The sequence below is a fragment of the Stegostoma tigrinum genome, chromosome 36, assembly GCF_030684315.1.
Source record: "Stegostoma tigrinum isolate sSteTig4 chromosome 36, sSteTig4.hap1, whole genome shotgun sequence".
In the NCBI taxonomy this organism is placed as follows: Eukaryota; Metazoa; Chordata; class Chondrichthyes; order Orectolobiformes; family Stegostomatidae; genus Stegostoma; species Stegostoma tigrinum.
In genome coordinates, this window is record NC_081389.1 from 21,304,261 (window position 1) to 21,330,014 (window position 25,754).

The window sequence follows — 25,754 nt, forward strand, 5'->3', positions numbered from 1 at the left end:
AAGTACTCCCCAGTGTATAAGGAAGGAAACACTTGCACTCACATAGAACCTTTCACAGTCTCAGATCATTTCCAAGTGCTTTCCAGACAACCAAGTGTTGTCACTTTTGAAGTTCAGTGAAGGGCTTTGAGATGGCTCAATCAAAAGTTCAGGTAGTGGCATAGTGGCAATGTCACTAGAGGAGCAATTCAGGGAATAGGGTTCAAATCCCAACATGGCAGACGGTGAAATTTGAGTTCGATAAAATGTGGAATAAACAGGTGGCCAGGTTTGTGATCATATTAACACAGTGGATTGTTGTAAAATCCCATCTGGCTCACTATTATCCTTTAGGGAAGTAAGACTGACTTAGACCCACAGCAATGTAGTTGACTCTTAACCGTCCTATGGGCAACTAGGGATGGGCAATAAATGCTGGTGTAGCCAGCGATGCCCATACCAAGGAACAAATGATTAAAAAAAAGTATTCTTTATATGTGCCTTCTCAGTGGCTTATATTGTGCAGAATTAGTTCAACTAACTGTCATGTGTTAGAATTAAGATTGAATAATGTTGCAAGAAAAGACATGATGTCAAAGATTTTCATCTTGCACTCATCAGAGCAAAACTGCAAGAATACCATTTCTCAAAAGGAAACAACAATTTAGATGGCATGAGAAGTGGATGCTGATCAGTTGGGTAGGGGACTCTGATTGGTACAGGCACAGCAGATAATGCACCAGTTCATGTAATTGCAAGATGTAACATTTTCAATACATGTCTCTCTCCTTAGCAAGACTCTAATTGAGCTAACTCATGAAATTCTTCAATTTCTGATTCTCCTAAACAGATACACTGTGCACTGGCATCACCTCTGTGGGCAAAAACATCTATTTAAGTGATGTGGTACAACATCTGTACCAAATAAAAATCAATTAATGTCATAAATATGCATCACATGATCTCATGCAAGTTAGCTCCTGAGCTCTCTTTTTGCTTCACCAACATTGTATGGGGTTGGAGTTTAAGGGGAACTTAAAGATTGAATGCATCCAAGCTATTGTCAGTGAAACCTTAGTGGCAAATACACACTGCTGTCTACCACCAGTATTCTAACATTACACTAAAGTGATTTCCACATGTATAAATGTTTGTAGCCCTCGTTACCAGGAAACCAAACATGACATTCATTGACTTGCATTATAGGGATAGATGGCCAGCCTGAAGGAACTAGACACAGCTCCCTCTGGCAGCTAGCTATGAGAAATTAAACCTTTTCTGCATCATTTGAAATCTGAAAGAGTGGAATTCTAAATGAAAGGATTTGGATAACTGGAGCACCATTCCATAACCTCCAAAACAGAACTTAAAAGTACGAGGGCTAGGTTCAAACTGATAAAAAGGTAATCTTTCTGATGTCAGGACAACTGTCTGTACATAAAGATTGGTCAATAATTGGAACAACTTCAGATCAGTGAAGATTTCAAGCAGTAAGTCGAAGGGCATATGTTTTATGAGAATGGGAATGCAATGGCATGCTATGGACAATGCCCTTGGAAGGACAGCAAGAACTGCAGCTGCTGGAGTCTGAGATAACACAGTGTGGAGCTGGAGGAACACAGCAAGCCAGCAGGATCAGAGGAACTGGAAAGTTGACGTTTCAGGTTGGGACCCTGCTTCAGAAATGCGGAAGGGAGAAGGGAGTTCAGAAATAGGGGAGATGGTCAGTGAGGTTCCGTCCCACCCACCTCACTAATCAATCCCCATCACTCCCCACCTACCACCATTCCACCTACCTTCCATAGTCCCACCCCTCCTCTCTCTCTCTATTTCTGAGCTCCCTTCCATCTCCCCATTTCAGAAGGGTCCCAACCTGAAATATCAACTTTCCTGCTCCTCTAATGCTGTCTGGCCTGCTGTGTTCCTCCAGGCCTCGGAAGGACATTGTGAAACTATTTTGGGTTCAGAAAATATCAGCAAGGATGTTGCCAGGGTTGGAGGATTTAGGTTGTAAGGAGTTAAATAGGCTGGGGCTATTTTCGCTGGAAAATCAAAGGCTGAGGAGTGACCTTATAGAGGCTTATAAAATCATGAGGGGCATGGAGTGGGGGGGGCGGGGGGGGGGGGTCCGAAACTTTAGGCTATTGGTTAAATATGACAGGGGTGAGATTTAAAAGGGACATATGGGGGAATTTTCTCAAGTAGAGGAAAGTGACGTGTAAGGAATAAGCTGCCAGGGGAATAGCGGAAGCTGGAACAACTACAACATTTAAAAAGCACCTGGATGTATATATGAATAAGAAGGGTTTAGAGGGATATGAGCCAAATGCTGGCATAAGGGACTAGATTTATCTAGAATACCTGGTTAGCATGGGTGAGCTAGACCGAAAAGTCTGTTTCCATGCTGTACATCTCTATGGCTCTCTGCCTACTGTATTACGGTGACTTAATGAGGGCCACTGGATTTTGATTCAGTGATTTAGATTGTTAGACTGTAAGATTTAAGTTATAAGGAGAGGCTGGATATGCTAGGACTTTTATCCCTGGAGTGTAGGAGACTGAGGGGTGACTTTATGATGGTTTATGAAATCATGAGCTGCATATATCTATATTCAGGTGATTAGCCGAGGCCTTTTCGCTAGGGGAGAGGAGTCCAAAATTAAGGGACATAGACTAAAGGTGAGAGGGGAAAGATTTAAAAGGGACCCAAGGGGCAACCTTTTCACACAGAGGGCAGTGAGAGCATGGAATGAGCTGCCAGAGGAAGTGGTACAGACATGTACAATTATAACATTTAAATGACATTTTGATAGGCACATGGATAGGAAACGTTTAGAGGGATACGGGCCAAAAACAGTCAAATTGGACTAGTTCAGTTAGGAAACCTGGTTGGCACAGAAGAGTTGGCCAAAGAGCTTGTTTCCAAGCTATATACCTTTAAGACACTATCTACTGGGATTTGTGACCTTTGGGATTTGTATTTTGGAGGTTAGGTTTCACATTTACAGATGTTTTGTAATTCAATGGACAAAACAGTTTTGCCTTCGGCCAACTCGTCTATACCAATCAGGTTTCCTAACTGAATTAGGCCCATTTGCCTGCTTTTGGCCCGTATCCCTCGAAACATTTCCTATCCAAGTACCTATGTCTTTTAAATGTTGTAATTATACCCATGTCTACCACTTCCTCTGACAGATCTGAGGAAGGGTGACTGGACCTGAAACGTTCATTCTGTTTTTTCCTTCACAGATGCTGTCAGACCTGTTGAGCTTTTGAAGCAGCTTCTGTTTTTGTTCCTGAGTTACAGCATCTGCAGTTCCTTTGGTTTTTATAATTCAATGGACTTGATTATGTCAGTCACTCTTTTACCTATATAGTCAAAACTTAAAGTTAAAAGTGTTACACCCTTACAGGACCAGAGGGCTGCTCTCTCGTTAGTAAGAGTTAGTTAGCATGGCTCATTCTGAGGGTTACCACACCTCAGATGAGGGAAAGAGTTTGGTGACCTCAGTTGGTGAGGGAAGTGAGCCCAACTTATCCCTTACCTGTAAGTAAAGGCGTAGAAGAGGAATGGGGCTATCCCATTCTAGAACCGACAGACTGGAGATCGATACCCTGTTACAAATGGGGGCAGGGCAGAGGGAGTTGGAGATAGAGATGGACATGGAGAATTCATGGAGTTTGGCAACATTGGAAGGGTCACAGCAGAACTGGGATTCTCAAACTCGACTCCACAAAGTCTCTTTGTCTCTATCTTAGAAGCCAACCAAAACTAAAGAGGGTTCTCCACAACTTGGGGACAATTAGGGCTGAATTTCCCTGTCAGGCGGACAGCCAGAGGTAAGTGTAATCAGGAAAGCAGTATCATGTACCATGCAACATTGAGTCTCAGGAAAACTCAGCAGCCAGAGGGAAAACTCAAACACACAAGTAGTTATTGATAGAGAACATGTTAGAGAAGCAAATGTGTTACTAAAGCAAAGTGTATTAAATCCAAAATGAAACAGTATATGACAAGTTGATACTTTCTTTTCCTGTCCTGACACATTAATCCATGGCTTGGTGATTCTATGAATACTAAGTACCATCTGGGACAGTGCCTAAACTGCCAACTGTCATGTGCTGACACAGACAGCGAACATGGGCAGAGACATTCAACTACAGGAGGCACTGCAGCAGCCGTGCACTCTTTAACAAGAATCACTGAGTAATGACTTGGTCTAGGAAGCCTGGCTGGATGGTTCTTCCTCTTACTGTCTGACAATGCTGAGTTCAAATTGCAGTATCTGCTACTGCCAGCCACACCATGTACATTCAGATAACTCAGCACAGACCTGGGATCTACTGGGCTCCTCAGCACAGTTACACATGGAGTTTGCTGACAGTGACCAAGAGAATAGTTGTAAAAGGCTCACATGTAAAACCTGGCTCTTGTATTCGGACCAGCAGAAGCGCTCACTTCAGGGTACAGAATCACCAAACAGTATGGAAGAAGGCCATTCAACCCAATCTGCCTCTTTGTTATAAGCAGTCTAATGTCCTAATCAAGGAGGGTTTGGGAGGGTTGCCTGAAACCAAATGGAACTGGGAATCAGATGATGGTTATACGTTAACTAAGGGATAAACGGGTGAGAACTCATTGGTTCAGAAAAAAAATTTACATGCATATTGCCAGAGTTAGAGAGGTGGGCTATTGGGAGAGGTTGACTAGGCTGGAGTTATTTTCCCTGGAGCATCAGAGACTCAGGCATGGTCTTATAGAGGTTTATTAAATAATGAGGGACATGGATAAGGGGAAATGTCGATGCCTAGGGGAGGGGAGTCCAAAACTAGAGGGGATAGGTTAAAGATGAGAGGGGAACAATTTAAAAGGGACCTAAGGGGCAACGTTTTCACGTAGAGGGTGTGTGTGTGTATGGAATGAGCTGCCAGAGGAAGGGGTGGAGGCTGGTACAATTACAACATTTAAAAGGCAACTGGATGGGTACATGAGATAATGGGAACTGCAGATGCTGGAGAAGCCGTGATAACAAAGTGTGGAGCTGGATGAACACAGCAGGCCAAACAGTATCTTATGAGCACAAAAGCTGACGTTTCGGGCCTAGACCCTTCATCAGAAACAGATCTAGGCCCGAAACATCAGCTTTTGGGCTCCGAAGATGCTGTTTGGCCTGCTATGTTCATCCAGCTCCACACTTTGTTATCTTCGATGGGTATATGAATAGGAAGAGTTTAGAGGGGTATTGACCAAATGCTGGAAAATGGGACTAGATTAATGTAGAAGATCTAGTCAGCACGGGTGAGTTGGAACAAAGTGTATGTTTCTGTACTGTACATTTGTATGATGGCTGGATAGATATATATACAGGGAACACATATGAATGCTGTTAAAGTTCTGTAATGTGCAAGATGAATTAAAATTCTGGACTAGGAAGGTACATATTCTCACTCTTTGGTGGAGACCTTTAACCTCTGGTGTTAATTTGCTCCACTCGCTCCAACTCGTGCCCCTAATCACAAATGTTTCAAGTACTTTTCTAATTTCCTTTTGCAAGTTACCATCTGATCTGCCTCCAACAACCTTTCAGGCAGAACATTACACATCGCAACAAAAACGTAGTCTGCCAACAAAAGAGTTCTCCTTGTCTGCCCTCTGGTTTTTTAACCAGTTATTTTAAAACTGAGTCCTCAAGTTACTGATTATTACCAGACCTTCCCTACCTATTCTAAATAACTCAAATATCTAAACCCTTCCTAATTTTGAACATTTCTCTTAAATGTCCTATTAATCTTCTCCTGACGATGTTTTAAAATGAGGTCATATTCTCAAACTGTGCAACTTGTTATGTTTTAGAACTGAACTGTGACCCTTGCTCCCCCTCTGTTGGTTAGTTTAAAAATAACCTTTATTTTCGCAACACTGAGAGTCTCTCTGCTGTTCAGAAGGCAGGACTAAAATTAAAGTGAAGTTACTGGCATCCAAATACATAGCTCAGAGCAACCAATTTGGGCCTAAGTGTACACCAATCTATCACTACGTCTTATGTTTGTGGTGCTATCTGTTACTGTATCAAATATCCTAACACCTACTGTGGAGATCACTTACTGATTGGTTATTCTTGAATCCAACAAAACAAAGTTGCTGAATCAGGTACTATGTTTGTAAAGTCTGAAACGCAAGTTAGAAAACAGTATTTAAAAATATTCCTAAAGAAGTAGTCTTTCATGTCCCACCCAACTCCTGCCTTTCCCATCCTAAAGGTGCTGGTTTCAGTTGGTTCACTGTTTACAAGCGAGCAACAGCCCAAGCTCCTGTGAGGGGACCACTGGTCTGGGCAGTCGGCTATTTGACTTTTTGAAAGACATTACAGGCGAGAACTGAGGAAGAGTCACCAGACCAAAAACGTTAACAGATTTCTTCTCACAGATGCTGCCAGACCTGCTGAGCTTTTCCAGCAACTTCTATTTTTGTTTCAAAGTTACTTCATTGGCTTTGAAGGGCTTTGGGATACAACTTTTTTATATCCTAAAGCTTATCAGCAGAGCTCCTTCATGCTCATAAATACTTTCACTGCACATCAGGATCCTTTCAGAGTGTGGCTGGCCTTTGAAACGAATGTTTGAATGCTTTTGATTTTACAAAAATATGCTTGTAAAGACACATTAACAAATGGAATTTCCAAATTTTAGTGCTTACCTTCCCAAGGTCAGAGTAATTTCAGCATTTACTTGTCTAATCTCTTCTAGTGGCACTTCCTCAGCCTGTTGAAGCTCATCTGCAACCTTTTCCGACTTCAGCAGATTCTGTTCTGCCTCCTTCAGAGTGAATGAAGTTAAGGAAAAGCAGACTACATGTAAAGGCACTTTTCTGTCTAGATGTAGTTGCATTGGTAGTGTTGTACAACAGAGAGACCTGGGGTTTAGGTACATAAATTTTTGAAGTTTGCATCACATATCGACAGGGCATTTAGCATGCTTGCTTTCACTGCTCAGACTTTTCAATATAGGAACTAGGACATTATGTTGAGGTTATGCAGGATTTTGGTGAGTACTGTGTCCAGTTCTGGTCTCCCTGTTATAGGAACAATATTAATAAGCTGGAAAGAATTCAGAAGAGATTTACCAGGATGCCAAGGTGTTTGAGTTATAAAGACAGCCTGGATAGGCTCAGACTTTTTTCACTGGAGCGCAGCAGGTTGAGTGGTAACTTTACACCTCACTCTACCGCAAGCCTACAGATAACCTCACGATGCTGCACTTCTCTAGCTTCCACCCGAAACATATTAAAACAGGTGTCCCCTACAGACAAGCCCTACACATACACAGGATCTGTTCAGATGAGGAGAAACACAACGGATACCTGAAGGTATTGAAGAATGTCTTCGTAGGAATGGGATATGATGCTCAACTCATCAATCGCCAGTTCCGACGTGCCACAACGAAAAACTGTAATGACGTCCTCAGAAGAGAGACAATAGCATATGTCTGACAGGATAGCCTTCATCGTCCAGTACTTCCTGGGAGCAAAGAGGTTATGCCATGTTCTTCATAGCCTTCAACACATTAGCGATGGCAAGGAGCACCTCGTCAAGATCCTCCCTACGCCTCCACTTCTCACCTTCAAACAACCACCAAATCTTAAGCAGACCACTGTTCGCAGCAAACTATCCAACGTTCCAGACAACATCAACCACAACACTATACAACCCTGTCATGACAAGCTCTGCGATACATGTCAGATCATCAACTTGGACATTACCATCACACATGGGAACACCACCTGCTGCAAACACGGCAGATACTCATGTGACTCGGCCAACGGTGTTACCTCATACGCTGCGGGCAAGGATGCCCCGAAGCATGATATATTGGCAAAACCATCTGAAAGCTTGCATTTTCAAATAAACCTGTTGGGCTATAACCTGGTGTCATGTGATTTCTGACCTTGTCCACCCCAGTTCAACACTTGTACCTCCACATCAGGTTTATAAAACAATGAGGAGGATAGATAAGGTGAATGGCTGGTGTCTTTTCCTGAAGGTGGGGGTTTTCAACACTATGGGGCATATTTTTAAGGTGAGAGGAGAAGGATTCTAAAAAGGACATGAGGACATTTTTCACACAGCGAGTGGTTTGTGTATGGAATGAGCTTCCAGAGGAAGTGGTGGATGTGGGTACAGTTGCAAGGTTTAAAAGATGTTTGGATAAGTATAAGGAATACTTGGAGCGATATGGGCCAAGTGAAGGCAAGTTACAGCAGTCTTGCCTGGGATTATGGTTTGCATGGATTGGTTGTACCGAAGGGTCTGTTTCTATGTTGAATGACTCGATGATTCTAATAACACAAGAAAAATAACGGCAGGAGTGTGCTTCATGCTTGCTCTGCCATTTAGTATGACCTTGGCCAATCTTTGTAGCCCTTTGGCACCTTAGGCTGTGCTCCTATCTATTTTATTCTTTCACAGGGTGTGGAATCACTGATGGAGCCAGAATTTATTGCCCATTCTTAATTGCCCTTAAGAAAGGTGGTAGCAAGCTACCAGAAGCATGAGCTTCAGCATTAAAATGTGAATAGTTTGCTAGCTAATTAACATGGCCTTTTTAAAAAATCCACTTGTGGAGTGTGAGCATTGCTGGCTGTCCAGCATTTATAGCTGGACTCTAGTTGCCTTTGAGCAGGAGGTGGATATTGTGCTTGTAATGAGGTCAGCCTAGTGACTTTATAAAATATGAGTTCCCTGCTTGGGGTTGCTAATCTGCTCTAATCAGGGAGCCCTGGCTGACAGATATAAGCAAGAGTGTCAGAGGTTATGTTTACTCTGAGAGCTGGCTCTGTGGGAAATGGATAAGGGTCAAAGGTTCCCCGCATGTAAATAAAGGGGGGTGATGGGATACCAGCCTCGATGGAGTTATTTAAGCAGTAAGCTACCTTCTTGATCCACTGCAGTCTATGCACTGCAGGTAGACCCACGATGTCATTAAGGAGAGAGTTCCAGGACATGGACCCAGTGACACACAGGTACAGCAATACAGTTCAAAGTCAAGATGATGTGTTGTTCAGAGGGGATCCTACAGGACATGGTGTTCCCACATATCTGCTGCCCTTGTTCTTCCAAATGGTAAAGGATTTGGAAGATGGTGTCTAAGGAGCCTTGGTGAGTTGCTGCAGTGCATTTTGTAGATGGTACACACTGCAGCCTCTATGCATCACAATTTTTAAGGGAGTGAATCTGGTGCCAGTCATTCTGGCTACGTTGTCTTCCATGCTTTTAAGCTTCACAAATGTTGTTGGAGCTGCACTCATGTAGGCAAGTGAAGAGTAATTGATCACACTCCTGATGTATGCCTTGTGGATAATGGAATTGCTTTGGGAAGTCAAGAAGTGAGATATTGCAGTAACACACTTTGTCGCTAGTTTGATGTTACAGCTATGTGTTGTCGACAGGGATTAGGATTTGAAGATGGGACCCTTCACTTGAGATTGTAAACAGCTGGCTGATGAGGTGCTTAAGTAAGTAAATTTGACTTTAAAAAATGAGAATGCCTGTTTACCTCTGTTGTAAACAACTGACTAACAAAATGACCGGCATGTGTGGATTCTGAATGTGTGAAACCAATGGAATTCAATACCATTAGGGACCGATTGTAAAGAAAGTTGAGTATTTTATGAGAAGAGCGTTAGCAGTTTAAATTCACTAACGTATAATCTGCAGCTCAATTGCTCAAACAATTGTCAACACAATTGTCTACATCCAACTCCTCAAAGTCTGTTCACCATCTGCACGGCACAAGAAAGAAGTATGGTAGAATACTCTCCACTTGGCTGAATGAGGTAATTCCAGGGACACTCAAGAAGCTTGACACCATCCAGCGTGCTTTTGTGGCACCTTAGTTGACAGAACATTTGTCTCCAGGAGGTTTCTGGGCTCAAACCTCACTACAGAGACTTTAGCACAAGATCTAGACTTATGGCCTCAGTGCAGCACTGAGGGGATACTGTGCTATTGAAGCAGCTGTCTTTCTTATGAGATCATAAACTAAGGCCCTATCTGCCATCAGATGAATGTAAGAGATTGCATCTTACTCCTTTTGACTGCTCTCTCAGCATCCTAACCAACTGTCATCTGTGGCCAAAACACTGAAATAGTTACTCTCTTCCGAAAGTTTGTGGAACCTGACTGCGTACATGGTTTTTTATTTCTCTACACTGCAGCAAAGACTACACATATTGCTTAATGCAGGAACACAGAAAATAGGAAAAAGACAGGCCATCTGGCCTATTTAGCCTGCTCTACCATTCAGTACAATCATGGCAGATCCTCCAGCTCAACATGCTACTCCTGCTCTCTGCCTCTATCCCTCGATGCCTTACTCAACCAAAGCACTTTGGAATGCTCTGAAGTTGTGAAAGACACTGTAGAAAAACAATTTTAAAAGTCTTCCTTCTGCTCAGTGAAGGAGAACTGAGAAAAGGAGCAGAGGTTACATTTCCAGCTGTTTCAATGGAACTACTGAATGGTTAATATTGGGCAAAATGTGCAGCACCAATTTTGAATGCATAAGTTCTAATCAGGCTCAAGGGGCTGAATGGCCTACTCCCGCTTCTATCTTCTATGTTTCTACAATGTTGCAGATGTTTGCAGACCGAAATTTCTTCTCTTAAAACATAGTCATAAGTCTCTGTAAAGTGCAGTTAAGACAATAAAAGGATATTTCTGAAGTCCCACCATTGCTTTGCCCAGCGTGAGGAACATGGTAATCAAGCATCGGAGGATATCTTTCCTCTCCTCTTCAGAGACTGGATGCCGAGTGTTAGAGTACATTATCTCTTTGGCCTTTTCACAGTGCAGCTTTGCTTGCAGGGCCTGTCCTGTGGGAGCAGTACTGCTTGTCAGAGAATGACTGTGCAACTTTTGGCTCATTGCTGCTGATTATGACCGGGATGATTTACTTTCGATCAGTTGCAATTTGAAATTGTTAACCATTCCTTATCTTGCATTTGCTCCCATTTTCCTCCCTCTCCCTCCCCGAATAGATGGGTCAGCAACCACTCAGTAAGGGTCCAAGTTTTCAATCCACCTGCCCCCACAAGGTAAAGTAGTGAACATCCAGCAGGCTATTCATCCACGGTGAGCATCACAAGCATGTGTGTTTACCAAGGGAAAAGGCCAATTATCACTAGTTAAGCTGGAAACTTCAGTGGATGCCCACTGTAGATTTATCCAAAGACCACACCCAACTGAAGAGGCAATCACCTAGCAGTATTATCACCAGACTGTTAATCCAGAGGTTCCTATCATTCCAGGGACCTAGGTTCAAATCCCATCATAGCAGCTGGTGCAATTTGCTTTCACTAAACATCTGGAATTACTTGTCTAACGATAACCTCGAAACTACTGCAGCCTAGATGTGCCAGCCTGTTCGACATTCGCAGTTAAGAGGTGGACGACGGTAAAAAAACAGGAATGCACACTGTTGACTTGTGATTAGAAAAGGGCAAAAACACCCCAACAGGCATATACTTTGCAGTCGCATGTAAAGACATGTGTGGGCGGAGAGAGTTAATTCCTCTCAGATACTTTTCCCCCCTTGTGGATTGTATTCTGTATTTCAAACCCCCAATGTGAAATGTTCCGATACAGATAGCAGTTGTCAGTCTAGGCTACATAAAGTCGCAGGAGATGCCAGAAATAGCTTGGCTCACACTGCCTCCCATCTGCAGTCTATCAACACGAGTCCACAACACACTCTTCGGAAGTAGTCTCATCACCATGATGTTTTATAATCAAATAGTGGATTGTTCTTATCAGGCAACAGATTGCTTCAGGAAAGTAATAAATTGAGAACAAGGGAAGATAATAGAGGCAACACATTTATTAGAATAATAAAAGAATCACAGATTCCATAGGGTGTGGAAAGAGGCCATTCGGTCCATCAATATTCACCCTCCCTCCATTTAGCCTACACACCCTGGACGCTACGGGGCAATTTAACATGGCCAATCCACTTAACTTGCACATCCTTGGGCTGTGGGAGGAAACTAGAGCACCCGGAGGAAACCCACCCAAACACTGGGAGAATGTGCAAGCTTCACACAGGCAGGCACCCACGGCCGAAATCAACCCCGCGTCCTGGGCACTGTGAGACTCCTGTGCTGCCCTTATTAAAAGTGGGTTTATTTTCCACTGGGAACATTTAAGATTGGGTATCAGTTCACACTGAGGAATCGTAGCACAGGTGCCAATTTGGTACCTTGACCTATGCGGGCTTTCAAACTCCGAGTGGACTGTTGACAGCCATATGACTTTTCCCTTTATCCCCAGATTGAAGGACACACAGAAAACTGCATTGGAATGAAAAAACAAAAATTGCTGGAGAAACTCAGCAGATCTGTGGAAAGAGAGTTAATGGTGCACGTCCAGTGACCCTTCTTCAGATCTGAAATAAATCTGATTCCCAGCAGAACCTATTGACTTGTACGAGGTTAAAATACAGAATTTTAGGGACTGTTGAGTTGAGAGGGAAGCAGGAAGCTGTTGGAAAGATGTGCTGACATTGCTGCACTGTCTTTGAACCATTCCCACATACTGGTAAATTGGCAGTAAATAGCAAGATGGCTTTCACGAAAGAAAGATTGATACGTTATGGGCTTGTGCGAGGCTTCGAAAGAAAGATGTGCAGTTATGGAGTGGGTTTTTGTCAGAGGCAAAAGGTTTCCTAAGAGGTTCCAACAGGTTGAAGAACAGCTTCTTCCTCGCTGTTATTAGACTTCTGAATGGACCTCCCAAATTTCAAATCTAATGTTGACGTTGCTTTTTGTGCACCTTCTTTGCAGCGGTAACATTGTATTCCTTGCTCTGTCCTACCACCGTACGACCTTTCAATGTGATGATCTGTCAGGCATGTAAAACAGAACTTTTCACTGTACCTAGGTACTTGTGACAATAATAAATCAAATCAAAAGGCGTTGAGACATTGGAGCTGACTCTTCAGAACGGGGTCTGCTTCTCCAATTAGGCCATTAAGAGGACAGCAATGGGCAGAAGACAAGTGTCTTTTATGGGGGTGAGTGGGGGTAAAGAGGGTGAGATCCATTCACAGAGAACCCTCAGCCAAAGGGAGGCCAGTATCCCTTGCTTTTGGCAATGCCAGTGAGAAGGTCATGCCTGCTGCTGTAAGGATGACCGGGATCACTAGGATCAGGGAAGGGGAGGGGGTCGCAGAAGTAGAGTGCACAAGCCTCCCCAAACAGACAGCTTACCTGCAATTGCTCACCAGTTCAGTGGCAGTAACGGAGGGATTTGGACAGCTTTGTTATTTATTCCACCTGGAGCTCAAGATAAAAGGTATTTTCCAACCAAGCTGTTATCAAATTGCTGGGGGAGATGGGACCTGAACCTGGATTTTCTTGGTACAAAGGTAGGGACGGTACCACTGGCCTACAAGAGATCCTCAACTGGAGCTGAGATAACTGCAGCCCAAGCAATGGGCCCTTGGGTGCTCAACATTTCACCTCAAATTGGTAGCAGAGCCAGGTGTTTGACCCTGGGCCTTTCTACCCAGTGGAGGGGAAGGGTAGAATGTCACACCTTCTTTTCTCAGTTCACTTGTGGGATGTGGGCATTGCTGGCTGGGCCCAGTATTTGTTCCCCATTCTGAGTTGAAGGTTAAAGGAAGGAAGTCAGATTGAAATTGTAACCTGTCCTCAGCTGGTTACTGATTACAATGAATTGAATTGAATTAGCTTTATTGTAACATGTACTAGAATGAGTACAGTGAAAAGTTTACAAGTCATCATTTACAGCACCATCTTAGGTATTTGTTACTATGTTATTTGGCCACTGCACGTAGCTCTGTGCATGTAGGAAACTCATTAGAAAAGGACAGTGAAAAATAATGCCGGGTTTTGAGGGGCTTGAGTACAATCTAAGTATTGTGTTTGGGTTATATGACTTCTCTCTCTCTGCTGTGTGCTCTATGCATTCCTGTTATATTTATGATTAGCAAATGTGAAATATTGCTGCTTTACTTGCTGGAAGAGGAAAGGTTAAAGGAGGATCGACATGATGAAAAGTTTTTCAGAGGATAAGTGGAGATGGATTATTTGTGTCAATAATATGTAAACAGGCTGAGCAGCAGCAGGAGAATAACAAAAGGGAAGTTAAAAGAAATGATTTCACAGAGATTTATTACAGCACAAAATGCTTCTCCAAACTGTCCAACTAAATTGTCTTCCTGCCTCTGGAAACAGAAGATTTCACCCAGAAACAAAAAAACCCAAAAGAACTACGGATACTGGAAATCAGAAACTAAAACAGAAATTGATGGGAAACTTTAGCAGCTCTGGCAACATCTGCGGAGAGGAATCAGAGTTAACGTTCTAGGTCCAGTAACTATTCATCAGAACTGGATTTCTGAAGATTACGCCCGGTGCCTGTCCCTCATCCTTCAAACTTTACCATTGGACTTCCTGAGCTGATGAAAACACATGTAAGATCTTCCTTTGTTCATACTTTCAGTGATACAGTCCAGGAATTCCAGATGACAGTACATATTCCCGACCTCTGTGTTTCACCTACCTTTGATGTGCAGGTAGCCCTCTGCTAGGTTAACATGTGCCTGGGCCACCTTCCAGTGCAGGTTCCCAAAACTAATCCTGGCCAGTGCCACACAGCGTATCAGTTCCTGCATTGCAGGAGCATCCTTCAGCAGGAGAGAAAACACAAGCTCAGGACAAGAGCAAACAGAAAATGCTAAAAAAGAGAAGCAAATACAATAGCCCTGCTGGGATTTTAATGACAGAAGATTCCTTGAACGTCTCAAAGGAGGAGAATCTCAGCTGAGACTGTGGTGTTGCTGGTGCTAGGGGCCTGCAGTGACTGTAGGGGCCCAGTAAAGACAGGCTGGAAATTATACAGCAGTTTTCACAACTTTTAGTTATTCCAAGGCACTTACAACCAATTAATTTTTCTTGAAACAAAGTGTATTCACTGTTGCAATGTAGGAATATCTCAGTTAATTTGGGCATAGCAATCTCTCAACGACTGTTTCAAACATGCAAATGAGGGTTAAATATCAACGCGGTCAGCTTTGGAGAATTCCCTTGCTCTTCTCCCAGTTTGTGTAATATGATCAGAGATAATGGGAACTGCAGATGCTGGAGAATCCAAGATAACAAAGTGTGGAGCTGGATGAACACAGCAGGCCAAACAGTATCTCAGGAGCACAACAGCTGACGTTTTGGTGAAGGGTCTAGGCCCAAAACGTCAGCTTTTGTGCTCCTGAGATGCTGCTTGGCCTGCTGTGTTCATCCAGCTTCACACTTTTATATCTATTATAGTGTAATATGATCTTCATTATCCAGCTGAGGAACCAGCTGAGGCCTCAGTTTAACATTCACCTGAGAAATGGCACCTCTGACAATGCAGCACCTACTCCATGTGGCACTGGGAATGGGAACATGAACCTCCCGATTCCCAGGTGAGACTGCATTATGAACTTTTGTGAACCAAAGGAGGAGTTGAACCTGGAGTTTCTGACATTTTCCTAAGTATGCACCACACTGAACCTAATAAGCCTTTAGCTCCTGAAAGACAAGCAGAAGCTCTGAGGAATCCTACAGAATCTGGGAGAAAAAGTGTTTTGCTCAACTGTTAGACATAGAGTTACACAGCAGGGAAACATTCCCTTTAGTCCAAGTCATCTGCGCCAACCAGACATCCCAACCTGACCTAATCCCATTTGCCAGCGTTTGGCTCATAGCCTTCTAAACCCTTCCTATTCATTGTCCCATCCAGATGACTTTTAAATGGTTTAATTGTACCAGCCTCCACCACTTCCTCTGGCAGCTCATTCCATACAGGCACTATCCTCCATGTGAAAAAGTTACCCCTCAGCTCCCTTTTAAATCCTTCCCCTCTCACCTTAAACCTATGTCCTCCAGTTTTGGACTCCGGTACCCTTGGGGAAAAAAACCTTGGCTATTCACTCTATTCATGCCCCTCGGGATTTTATAAACTTCTACAAGGTCACCCCATAGCCTCCGATGTTTCAGGGAAAATAGTCCCAACCCATTCAGCCTCTCCCTGTAACTCAAACCTTCCAGTCTCAACAACATCCTTGTAAATCTTTTCTGTAACTTCTCAGGTTTAACTATATTGTTCCTATAGCAGGGAGACCAGAATTTGTGTGCAGTATTCTAAAAGTGTCCTTACCAACGTCCTTTATAGCTGCAACATGACCTCCCAACTCCTATACTCAATGTTCTGACCAATGAAGCCATGCACCTCATTCATCACTTTGTCTACCAGTGACTCCACTTTCAAGGAACTGCTAACCTACAACCCAACGTCTCTTTGTTCGGAAACATCTCCCAGTGCTCTACCATTAAGTTACAAGTCGTGTCATAGCTTGCCTTACCAAAACGCAACACCTTACATTTATGTAAATAAAACTGCATCTACTAATTCTCAGCCCATTGGCCCATCTTGACCAGGTCACGCCACTTGTCAGTTATAGTCAGTGGAATGGGCTGATAGGTAGGGGATTTTCTGACCCAAAGATTTCTTCCATCTCAATGCAACATCTGTCCACTTTCCCAGAACAGAACTGGCAAGTAAGGCTATGCTGAAGCGAAGCATGATTGCACAGGTGAATTAGTAACAATTCTCATCATTGGGACAGAAGATGGTAAGTTCAAATTCAATCAGAATATTTTCCCACTCATTCAACAGCTACCCACCCTCTCTGGCACAGAGCCTGGATGTTTTCCCCACCTGGTCTGTGCTGCTCCACACCACCCTACTCCAAACCTCTATTTCACACTCTCAGCATAACCTTCTGTTCCTTTCTCCTGCACGTATTTATCCAAGTTCCCTTTAAAAGCACTTAAACCACTCCCCTCAACCACACCTTGTGTTAACGAGTTCCATGTTCTCACCCCTCTCTGAATTAAAAAAAAGTCCTGAATTTCTTTTTGAATTAATTAGTAATCAATCTATATTTAGTTTTGATCTGCCCCACAAACGTGGGAACATTTTCTCTGACTACCCTACCCAACTTCCTCATTTTAATCACCACCATCACATTTCCCCTCCTGCTATAGCCTGCTCAGAATTTCCACAGAATCACAGAATTGTCCTGGTGCAGGAGGCCATTCAGTCCATCATGTCCGTACAAGCTCTGAGCATTTTGACACCATGCCAAGCTCCGGCCTTTCCTTATAAATTTTTAATTATTAAAAAAAAAAGAACGAGTTTTCTAATTAACCTGTTCAGAGATGTCATTACGCAGCTCTGGAGCAGGGACCACTGGGCCACCCTGCCTCACCTTATAATCCTTTAATTATTTAGGTAGAAACAATGCTCTCTTAAAATGCCTCATTTGAACCTGTCTTCACCACACGACTGGCCAGTGCATTCCAGGCAACTGCATGAAAAGAGTTTTTTTTCCCACTTCATACTTACTTTTGTTGTAAAACTCTAAATCTGTACCCTCTGGTTCTCGACCTCCTTATGTGCTGTAACAGTTCCTACCTATCCATTCTGTCCAGACCTCTCATGGTTTTGCAAACCTCTACCAAATCTCTCCTTAACCTCCAAGGAAAACAATCCCAATTTCTTCAATCTATCCTCACAACGGAAATCTCTCACCGCTGGAATCATTCTGGTAAAATGCTTCTGCACTGCCTCCAATGCATTCACAACTTTCCTAAGTGGTACCCGGAACAGTGCACCATCTGAGGTCTAATTTGTACATTTCTGATGGTGTTAAGCTCTCGGTTTGGGTATCAGCCTTGTTGCGCACCTCCTCCTGTGCTTTTTTCATGATAGGGAATACTTCAGCTAATTTTAGCTTCACCTCTTGACTTGCAGCATATATTCTCGCTCTCTGCTCCGATTGCACTAGCTTCTCCTCTGGTGGAATCATAATTGCTGCTTCCTTCATGCCATTTCTGTGTCTCCTCCTGAATCGCGCTCTTTCGTTGGGGGTGCTGGGTGTCCTAGCTCCTTCTGAACTCCTGCCAGTGTCACACAATCTGGATGAGGAGAATGTAAAGAATGTAACACTATACAAGATTTTCCCATCAAGGCATAGTACTCTGTAAAATCACAGTTCAACTCTATATCCAACTTATGCCCCACATCACCATTGATTTTACACTGTTAAAAGAAAGGGTTATTGATCCCAGCCATCAACATCCTGGGGGTTACCACTGACCAGAAACTCAACTGGACTCACCACATAAAAATAGTGGCTACAAGAACAGGTCAGAGGCTGTGAATACTGCAGTGAGTAACTCACTTTCTGACTCTCCAAAGCCTGTTCATCATTTACAAGTCAGGAGTGTGATGGAATACTCCCCACTTGCCTGGATGGGTGCAGCTCCAACAACACTGAAGAAGCTGGATACCATCCAGGACTAAGCAGTCCTCTTGATTGGCACTGAATCCATCAGCACCTAATCCTCCATCAGCGACGCTCAGTAGCAGCAGTGCATACTATCTACAAGATGCACTGCAGGAACTTACCAAAGAGGCTTAGACAGTACCTTCCAAACCCAAGAACACTTCTACATAGAAGGGCAGGGCAGAAGATATGTGGGATACCATCCTGACTTGAAAATATATTGCCATCCCTTCAGTGTCACAGGGTCAAAATCCTGGAATTCTGGAATGTTCTAAGGGTATTGTGGATCAAACTACAGCATGTTGACTACAGCAACTCAAGAAGGCAACTCACCACGTCCTTCTCAAGGGCAACTAAGGATGGGCAATAAATGTTGGTCCAGCCAGCGATACACACGTCCCTCGAAAAAATAAAAAAACCCCACAAATTCACAGTCTCAGAGGCACTTTATTGCTAAAGCATTATCGTGAAATGGAATCACTGCTGTAACATGGGAAATGTAGCTGTCAGTTTGAACACAGCAAGCTCCCATAGTACCCTGATAAATATTTGAGATGTTGGGAGGAGCTCTCTTTCTCTTCTTCAAATAATGCCTCAGAAATCTTCTGCATCCATGTGAGCAAGCTGATAGCTCAACAGTACAATGGCATGTAGGCCTACAGTATACAAGATAAAATATGACAGACCAGTCCAGTCCAACCGCTTATTGAGAAAACTAGGAGAACTCCCAGCTCATTATAATCGAACCATGGGATCTTGAACACTGGCATAAAAGCTGAATTCAATCATTCCTCCGGCAATCAAGACTGCGCTTAATCTAGATTATGCACTGAAAACCGTTAGTGAGTTTTGAGAAGATTTGTAGCTCAGGTTGAGGTTCTGGATGTGAGTTTGCTCGCTGAGCTGGAAGGTTAGTTTTCAGACATTTCGTCACCATTCTAGGTAACATCATCAGTGAGCCTCCAACGAAGCGCTGGTGTTATGTCCCGCTTTCTATTTATCTGTTTAGGTTTCCTTGGGTTGGTGATGTCATTTCCTGCGTTGGTGATGTCATTTCCTGTTCATTTTCTCAGGGGATGGTAGATGGGCTCCAAATCAATGTGTTTGTTGATGGAGTTCCTGTTGGAATGCCAAGCTTCTAGGAATTCTCGTGCGTGTCTCTGTTTGGCTTGTCCTAGGATGGATGTGTTGTCCCAATCAAAGTGGTGTCCTTCCTTATCTGTATGTGAGGATACGAGTGATAGTGGGTCATGTCGTTTTGTGGCTGGTTGATGTTCATGTATCCTGGTGGCTAGCTTCCTGCCAGTTTGTCCAATGTAGTGTTTGTCATAGTTCTTGCGAGGTATTTTGTAGATGATGTTCGTTTTATTTGTTGTCTGTATAGGGTCTTTTAAGTTCATTAGCTGCTGTTTTGGTGCGTTGATGGGTTTGTGGATTACCCTGATGCCAAGAGGTCCGAGCAGTCTGGCAGTCATTTCGGAAATGTCTTTGATGTAGGGGAGAGTGGTTATGGTTTCTGAGCCCGTTTGTCTGTTTGTTTGGGTTTGTTACTGAGAAATCGGCGGACTGTGTTCATTGGGTACCCATTCTTTTTGAATACGCTGTATAGGTGATTTTCCTCTGCTCTGCGTAGATCCTCTGTGCTGCAGTGTGTGGTGGCTCGTTGGAATAACGTTCTAATGTAGCTTCGTTTGTGGGTGTTGGGATGGTTGCTCCTGTAGTTCAGTATTTGGTCCGTATGTATTGTTTTCCTGTAGCCGCTGGTTTGAAGTTCCCCATTGGCTGTTCGCTCTACTGTGACATCTAGGAATGGCAGTTTGTTGTTGTTTTCCTCCTCTGAATGTGAATGTTATGCCAGTAAAGGGTATTATTGATGGTCTTGAAGGTTTCCTCTAATTTGTTTTGTTTAGTGATGACAAAGGTGTCATCCACATAGCGGACCCAAAGTTTGGTTTGGATGATTGGCAGAGCTGTTTGTTTGAGTCTCTGCATTACTGCCTCTGCTAAGAACCCTGATATCGGAGATCCCATGGGTGCTCCGAAGGTTTGTCTGTAGGTTTTGTTATTGAAAGTGAAACCTACAGACAAACCAACGGTACACCCATGGGATCTCCGATATCAGGGTTCTTAGCAGAGGCAGTAATGCAGAGACTCGAACAAACAGCTCTGCCAATCATCCAAACCAAACTTTGGGTCCGCTATGTGGATGACACCTTTGTCATCACTAAACAAAACAAATTAGAGGAGACCTTCAAGACCATCAATAATACCCTTTACTGGCATAACATTCACAAAAGAGGAGGAAAACAACAACAAACTGCCATTCCTAGATGTCACAGTAGAGCGAACAGCCAATGGGGAACTTCAAACCAGCGTCTACAGGAAAACAGCACATACGGACCAAATACTGAACTACAGGAGCAACCATCCCAACACCCACAAACGAAGCTGCATTAGAACATTATTCCAACAAGCCACCACACACTGCAGCACAGAGGAACTACGAAGAGCAGAGGAAAATCACCTATACAGCGTATTCAAAAAGAATGGGTACCCTATGAACACAGTCCGCAGATTCCTCAGCAACAAACCCAAACAAACAGACAAACGGGCTCAGAAACCATAACCACTCTCCCCTACATCAAAGACATTTCCGAAATGACTGCCAGACTACTCGGACCTCTTGGCGTCAGGGGAGCCCACAAATCCACCAACACACTAAAACAGCAGCTAATGAACTTAAAAGACCCTATACAGACAACAAATAAAACGAACGTCATCTACAAAATACCTTGCAAGAACTGTGACAAACACTACATTGGACAAACTGGCAGAAAGCTAGCCACCTGGATACATGAACATCAACCAGCCACAAAACGACATGACCCACTATCACTCGTATCCTTACATACAGATGAAGAAGGACACCACTTTGGGACAACACATCCATCCTAGGACAAGCCAAACAGAGACACGCACGAGAATTCCTAGAGGCATGGCATTCCAACAGGAACTCCATCAACAAACACATTGGCTCCAAATCAATCTACCATCCTCTGAGAAAAGGAACAGGAAATGACATCACCAACCCAAGGAAACCTAAATAGATAAATAGAAAGCGGGACCTAACACCAGCGCTTCGTCGGAAGTTCACTGATGATGTTACTTAGAATGGTGACGAAATGTCTGAAAACTAACCTTGCAGCTCAGCGAGCAAACTGAACACTGTATTGAGGAACTTTATTACACATCCTTTTATCTCATACATGGCAACTGGGTCTACTTGACATTCCAATAATTCATTAAATAACACGGGATCACCAAAATTATGCATTTCAAAATTATTTAAAATTTCACTTGTAATTACAATGAATGACTTGTGTTACCCTCTGATAATTAAAACCAAAATACCCAGAGAAGCTCGTCTCCCCATTGTAATCTGCTAAAGGAAATGGGATAAATGGTATAATTTGCCTTTCAGCCTCCAATCTGTTATAAAGGAGGAGTTAAATGAAACGGCCTACGTGCCATTGTACCGTTGTGCTATCAGCTCGTTCACTCTACAAGCAACAAGTAACTAACCAACTCTATCTAACTGTAACAGAACCAAACAATTCTCCTTTACTACTAACTATTCCTGAATAAAACAAACTTCTAATGATATGCTGTTCCAATAAATATAAGTCCCACTTATTTAAAAAATTATTAGTTTTGTTTATAAAATCAAAAACTTAATCCCTCAAAATTATAGCCAGGACACGTCTTCTGGATTGCTCTGCACCCTCTCTGCTTATCCTCCAATGGGAACACTTTTTTCCATTGAATTCTGGTGTCTGAATGCCTTTCTCTGTCGAATTCTGATGTCAAGAATATTAGCTAAGAATGCCATGGTACCTTTGTAATGGTGCTTAATCAGCGAGCTTAAAGATTTCTGTGAGAGCAAGAGTTTTACTCTTCCGCTAGCAGCTCACTCTCACCCTCGTTTTCAAAAACCCTCTTCTTGTATACTCTTTGTGACCTGTCAATTTTCTTATAACAGGATTGGTCCTAAGTTGGCAATACCATCAGATTTAAATTCAACTGGTTTCAGTCTCTAAGTGCCTGGTTTAAATTAATTCAAACAAGCTGCCTTAATATCAAAACAAGCCTAGGTTTCCAAACAAATGGCCAATTAATATATGTGTTTCAGTTTCAGAACTGTCTACACATCTGCAGTTGCTTGCAGACATTTCAGTCTGAATCTCCAAACTTGGGAAAGCACATCACTTCTTGAAAGGACTGTGCACAAATTCTAACTTCTACCTTGTGATTTACAGGTACTCTACACAACCTTGCAACAGTCGCAATCAAAGTTGTCACTGAGAGTTTCTAATGATTGGTTTATCTCTGAGTTGAAAGGCTGGTGGTATTTACAATGCAGCAACCGGGAAGCGCTGCTCTGTTAGAGATGCAACTTTACTGGTATGACATTAAATAGAGCCCTGTCTGTTGTCTCAAGGGGATGTAAGATATGCTACACTGCTATTTCAAAAAGGACAAGGGTACAGGCCTGGCCAATATTATTACTCAACCAATAATAGTGTGGGGTCAAGTGCCACACTGTCTAAGATTATCACAAAGGACTGTCCTTCTCAACCTCTCTACCTAGTCTGAGGTGTGCCAGCTGAGATTAATGGCACTGTCAGAGCCAGAGGTTCACAACAAATCGCTTGCTTCAATGTAAGCAAATGGTTGTCGATGATCTCCACCCTAGCAAACTCACAGCTGCCAGGACAGAAATTATGGGGAAAAAAAACTGGCAGAAAGCATACAGAATGATTGCAGATGTTGTGCCTGCTTTTGGCTTCAGGACACAATTTTGTGGCAGTGAAAAAACAGCTTTTTGCCCTGGTCTACGATTCCTTAGAGTACATGAAGACGGCACACTGGGAAAGCACAGGTCTGTTGGAGAGAAAGGTTTCCAGGAAGTAATGAAACGAACACAAGAACAGAGTAAAGGAAGTGCAGAGTATAGCTAAAGCTAGTGTTGATAAAAGGAAAAAAAAATTTAAAAATGAAGGCTCCTTGAAATGCTAAGTTATCCACAGATCACCAACTGTAATTATTTGTTCCCTAAATAAATTAGGCATATTGAAAGAAACCACCACCAGTCAACTTGCTCAAATGAGAGGTTAGCCCTATATACATATATGGTAAGAATGTGGTGCCTTTTACCTTAAACAGCATTAGTGCAAAGAACCAACATTTAATATAAACAAATGCATTCAGAAACACCAGCAGATTTTAAGGACAAACTCAGCGACTGAACTGAATCTACTTCATTACTAAGTAAATATTCTGTAAACTGCAAGAAGAAATAAAACGAAAAAAGAACGAATTACATTGGCTTTAAACAAGCAATCTGTCACAAGACTTTTATTCCAAAAAATACCACGTTAACTCCAACTCACTGTGTTTCCTCTCCTGCTGAAAATGTTCTTGAAGAGCATTCACTGTCTAAATCTTCTTCTGGGCCTTGATCTAACAGAGCACTATTCATAATTTAAACTGAAAATGCCACACTCTACTGAACTTATTGGTATTTATACATATTGCATATTTCATACTAAATGTCAGGCTGAGCTGTAAACAAGAGTTGTTTGCAGAAAATGACATTAAAACACCATTTCAACAACAATCTCTCTCCCACTCAGGCCTCATTCATGCTAAGCAACGCGCTAGGCCCTGGTTTCCGAGCAACCGGCATGGTGCTGTCAATCATGGCAAGAATCTGTCCAATCACAGCACAGAGGGGCGGGACACGTCCTCAAAACCATCCAATCATTGCAGGGGAGGGCGGGATGTACTCGCCTCCAGGTAAAACCCACTGAAGACCATCAGCTCAGGTGTGTTTGGAAGGACAGTGTGACGTGGAGACCACAACCTTTTAGGGAACAAAAAAAAATTTGGGAAAGATGAACCTTATGTGTGAAATTCTTAAATGGTTTTGATCAAATCTGCCTCATCATTGGCGCACCAGATTGCCAAAACAAGTTCTCAACTCCAACATCTGTCATAGAAAGTAGTTACCAGGACAGCAGAGAAAAAAAACACTCCAAGGGATGTCCCCAAAGCCTCCCTTTAAAAACGAAATGCAGGTTCCCCTCGAACAGTGGGAGCCTCTTGCCCAAGATTGCCCAAGCCATAGAACAAGGCTCGGCCCAATAGGGCCAGGTGACATTACTGGGAGGATCATGCTAAGCTCCAAGGGTCACTCTGATTTGCCCGTGTCTTCAAAAACACTGCCCTTCCACGGACGGCAGGGTGTGTGAATCCAGTGTCAGAGTTCAGTCATCTCCAGGCCCACAACCCAGAGTGGAAGGAGTCATCTTCAGTCCTGAAGGGTCACTCAAGGAGAAGATAGACATTGAATCATAGAGTCCCTAGAGTTCCAATAGAGCCCATTTTACCACCCCAGGCCCTAGCCCTATATTTACCGTGCCTAATTCACCTAGCCTGCACATTCCTGGACAAAATGGTGCAATTTAGCATGGACAGTCCACTCAACCTGCATATCTTTGGACTGTGGGAGGAAACCGGAGCACCTAACAGAAATCCATGCAGACATGGGGAGAATGTGCAATCTCCATTGTGTTGCCCATGGCTGGAATTGAACCAGTTCTCTTGTGCTATGAAGCAGCAGTGCTAACCACCAAGCCACTGTGTCTAAAATGCAAATGTAAAGGTAGATGTTATCTAGGAACAGGAATAGGCCATTCAGCCTATCAAGCCTGTCATGCCATTCAATATAATTGTGGCTAATCTAACGCTTCAATGCCTATTACCCACCCGATCCCCACAAACCCATATGTTATTGGTAATCAAAAATCTATCAGCCTTTACCTTAAATATGAAGATTGAGCTTCCACAGCCTTCCGGGGTAGAGAATTCCTAAGGTTTGCAACGCTCTGAGTAAAACAAAAATTCTCATTATCTTGGACACAATTCCCTTATTTGTCAATTGTGGCCCCCTCATTCTAGACTCCCCATCCAGGGAAACATCTTACCTGCATCTACATATTTTTAATCAACCTAGTCAGAGAGCAGGTGGGACTTGAAACCAGGCCTCTTGGCTCAGCAGTAGGAATACTACCACTACACTGCAAGAACCAATTCCCTACTTGCATCTACCTTGTCAATCCCTTTCAGTGTTATATATGCTTACAGGCCAGTCAAGTACCACATTTTATTCTTAAAAAGTTCACCTTTTTCCTGAAGGCATTGACTTTTGTTGAAATACCTCAACAATTAACTGACCAATCTTGCCTTTCAGGTTGATAACCCTCTAAGATTGCCCTGGAGTTCACAGGTATTAAACATGGCCCCGT

General features: G+C 43.0%; 1 protein-coding gene across 3 annotated transcripts in view; it reads right to left on the reverse strand.

Moving 5' to 3' along the window:
• The window catches only part of ttc23 (tetratricopeptide repeat domain 23), a 59,673-nt gene extending 35,555 nt beyond the window's left edge, over positions 1-24,118 (reverse strand). For 2 of the 3 annotated variants that reach the window (XM_059640186.1, XM_048520888.2), the window contains exons 1-5: positions 23,838-24,118; positions 17,839-18,016; positions 14,559-14,682; positions 10,693-10,849; positions 6,677-6,802 (exon numbers count right to left, since the gene is read on the reverse strand). In XM_059640186.1, coding sequence (XP_059496169.1) covers positions 6,677-6,802; positions 10,693-10,849; positions 14,559-14,682; positions 17,839-18,016; positions 23,838-23,926 — 674 coding nt within the window. In that variant the 5' untranslated portion in view covers positions 23,927-24,118. Of the gene's footprint in view, positions 1-6,676; positions 6,803-10,692; positions 10,850-14,558; positions 14,683-17,817; positions 18,017-23,837 lie in introns of all 3 variants that reach the window. The other variant, XM_059640187.1, reaches the window with a different exon arrangement.
• Between the last annotated feature and the right edge of the window lie 1,636 nt (positions 24,119-25,754).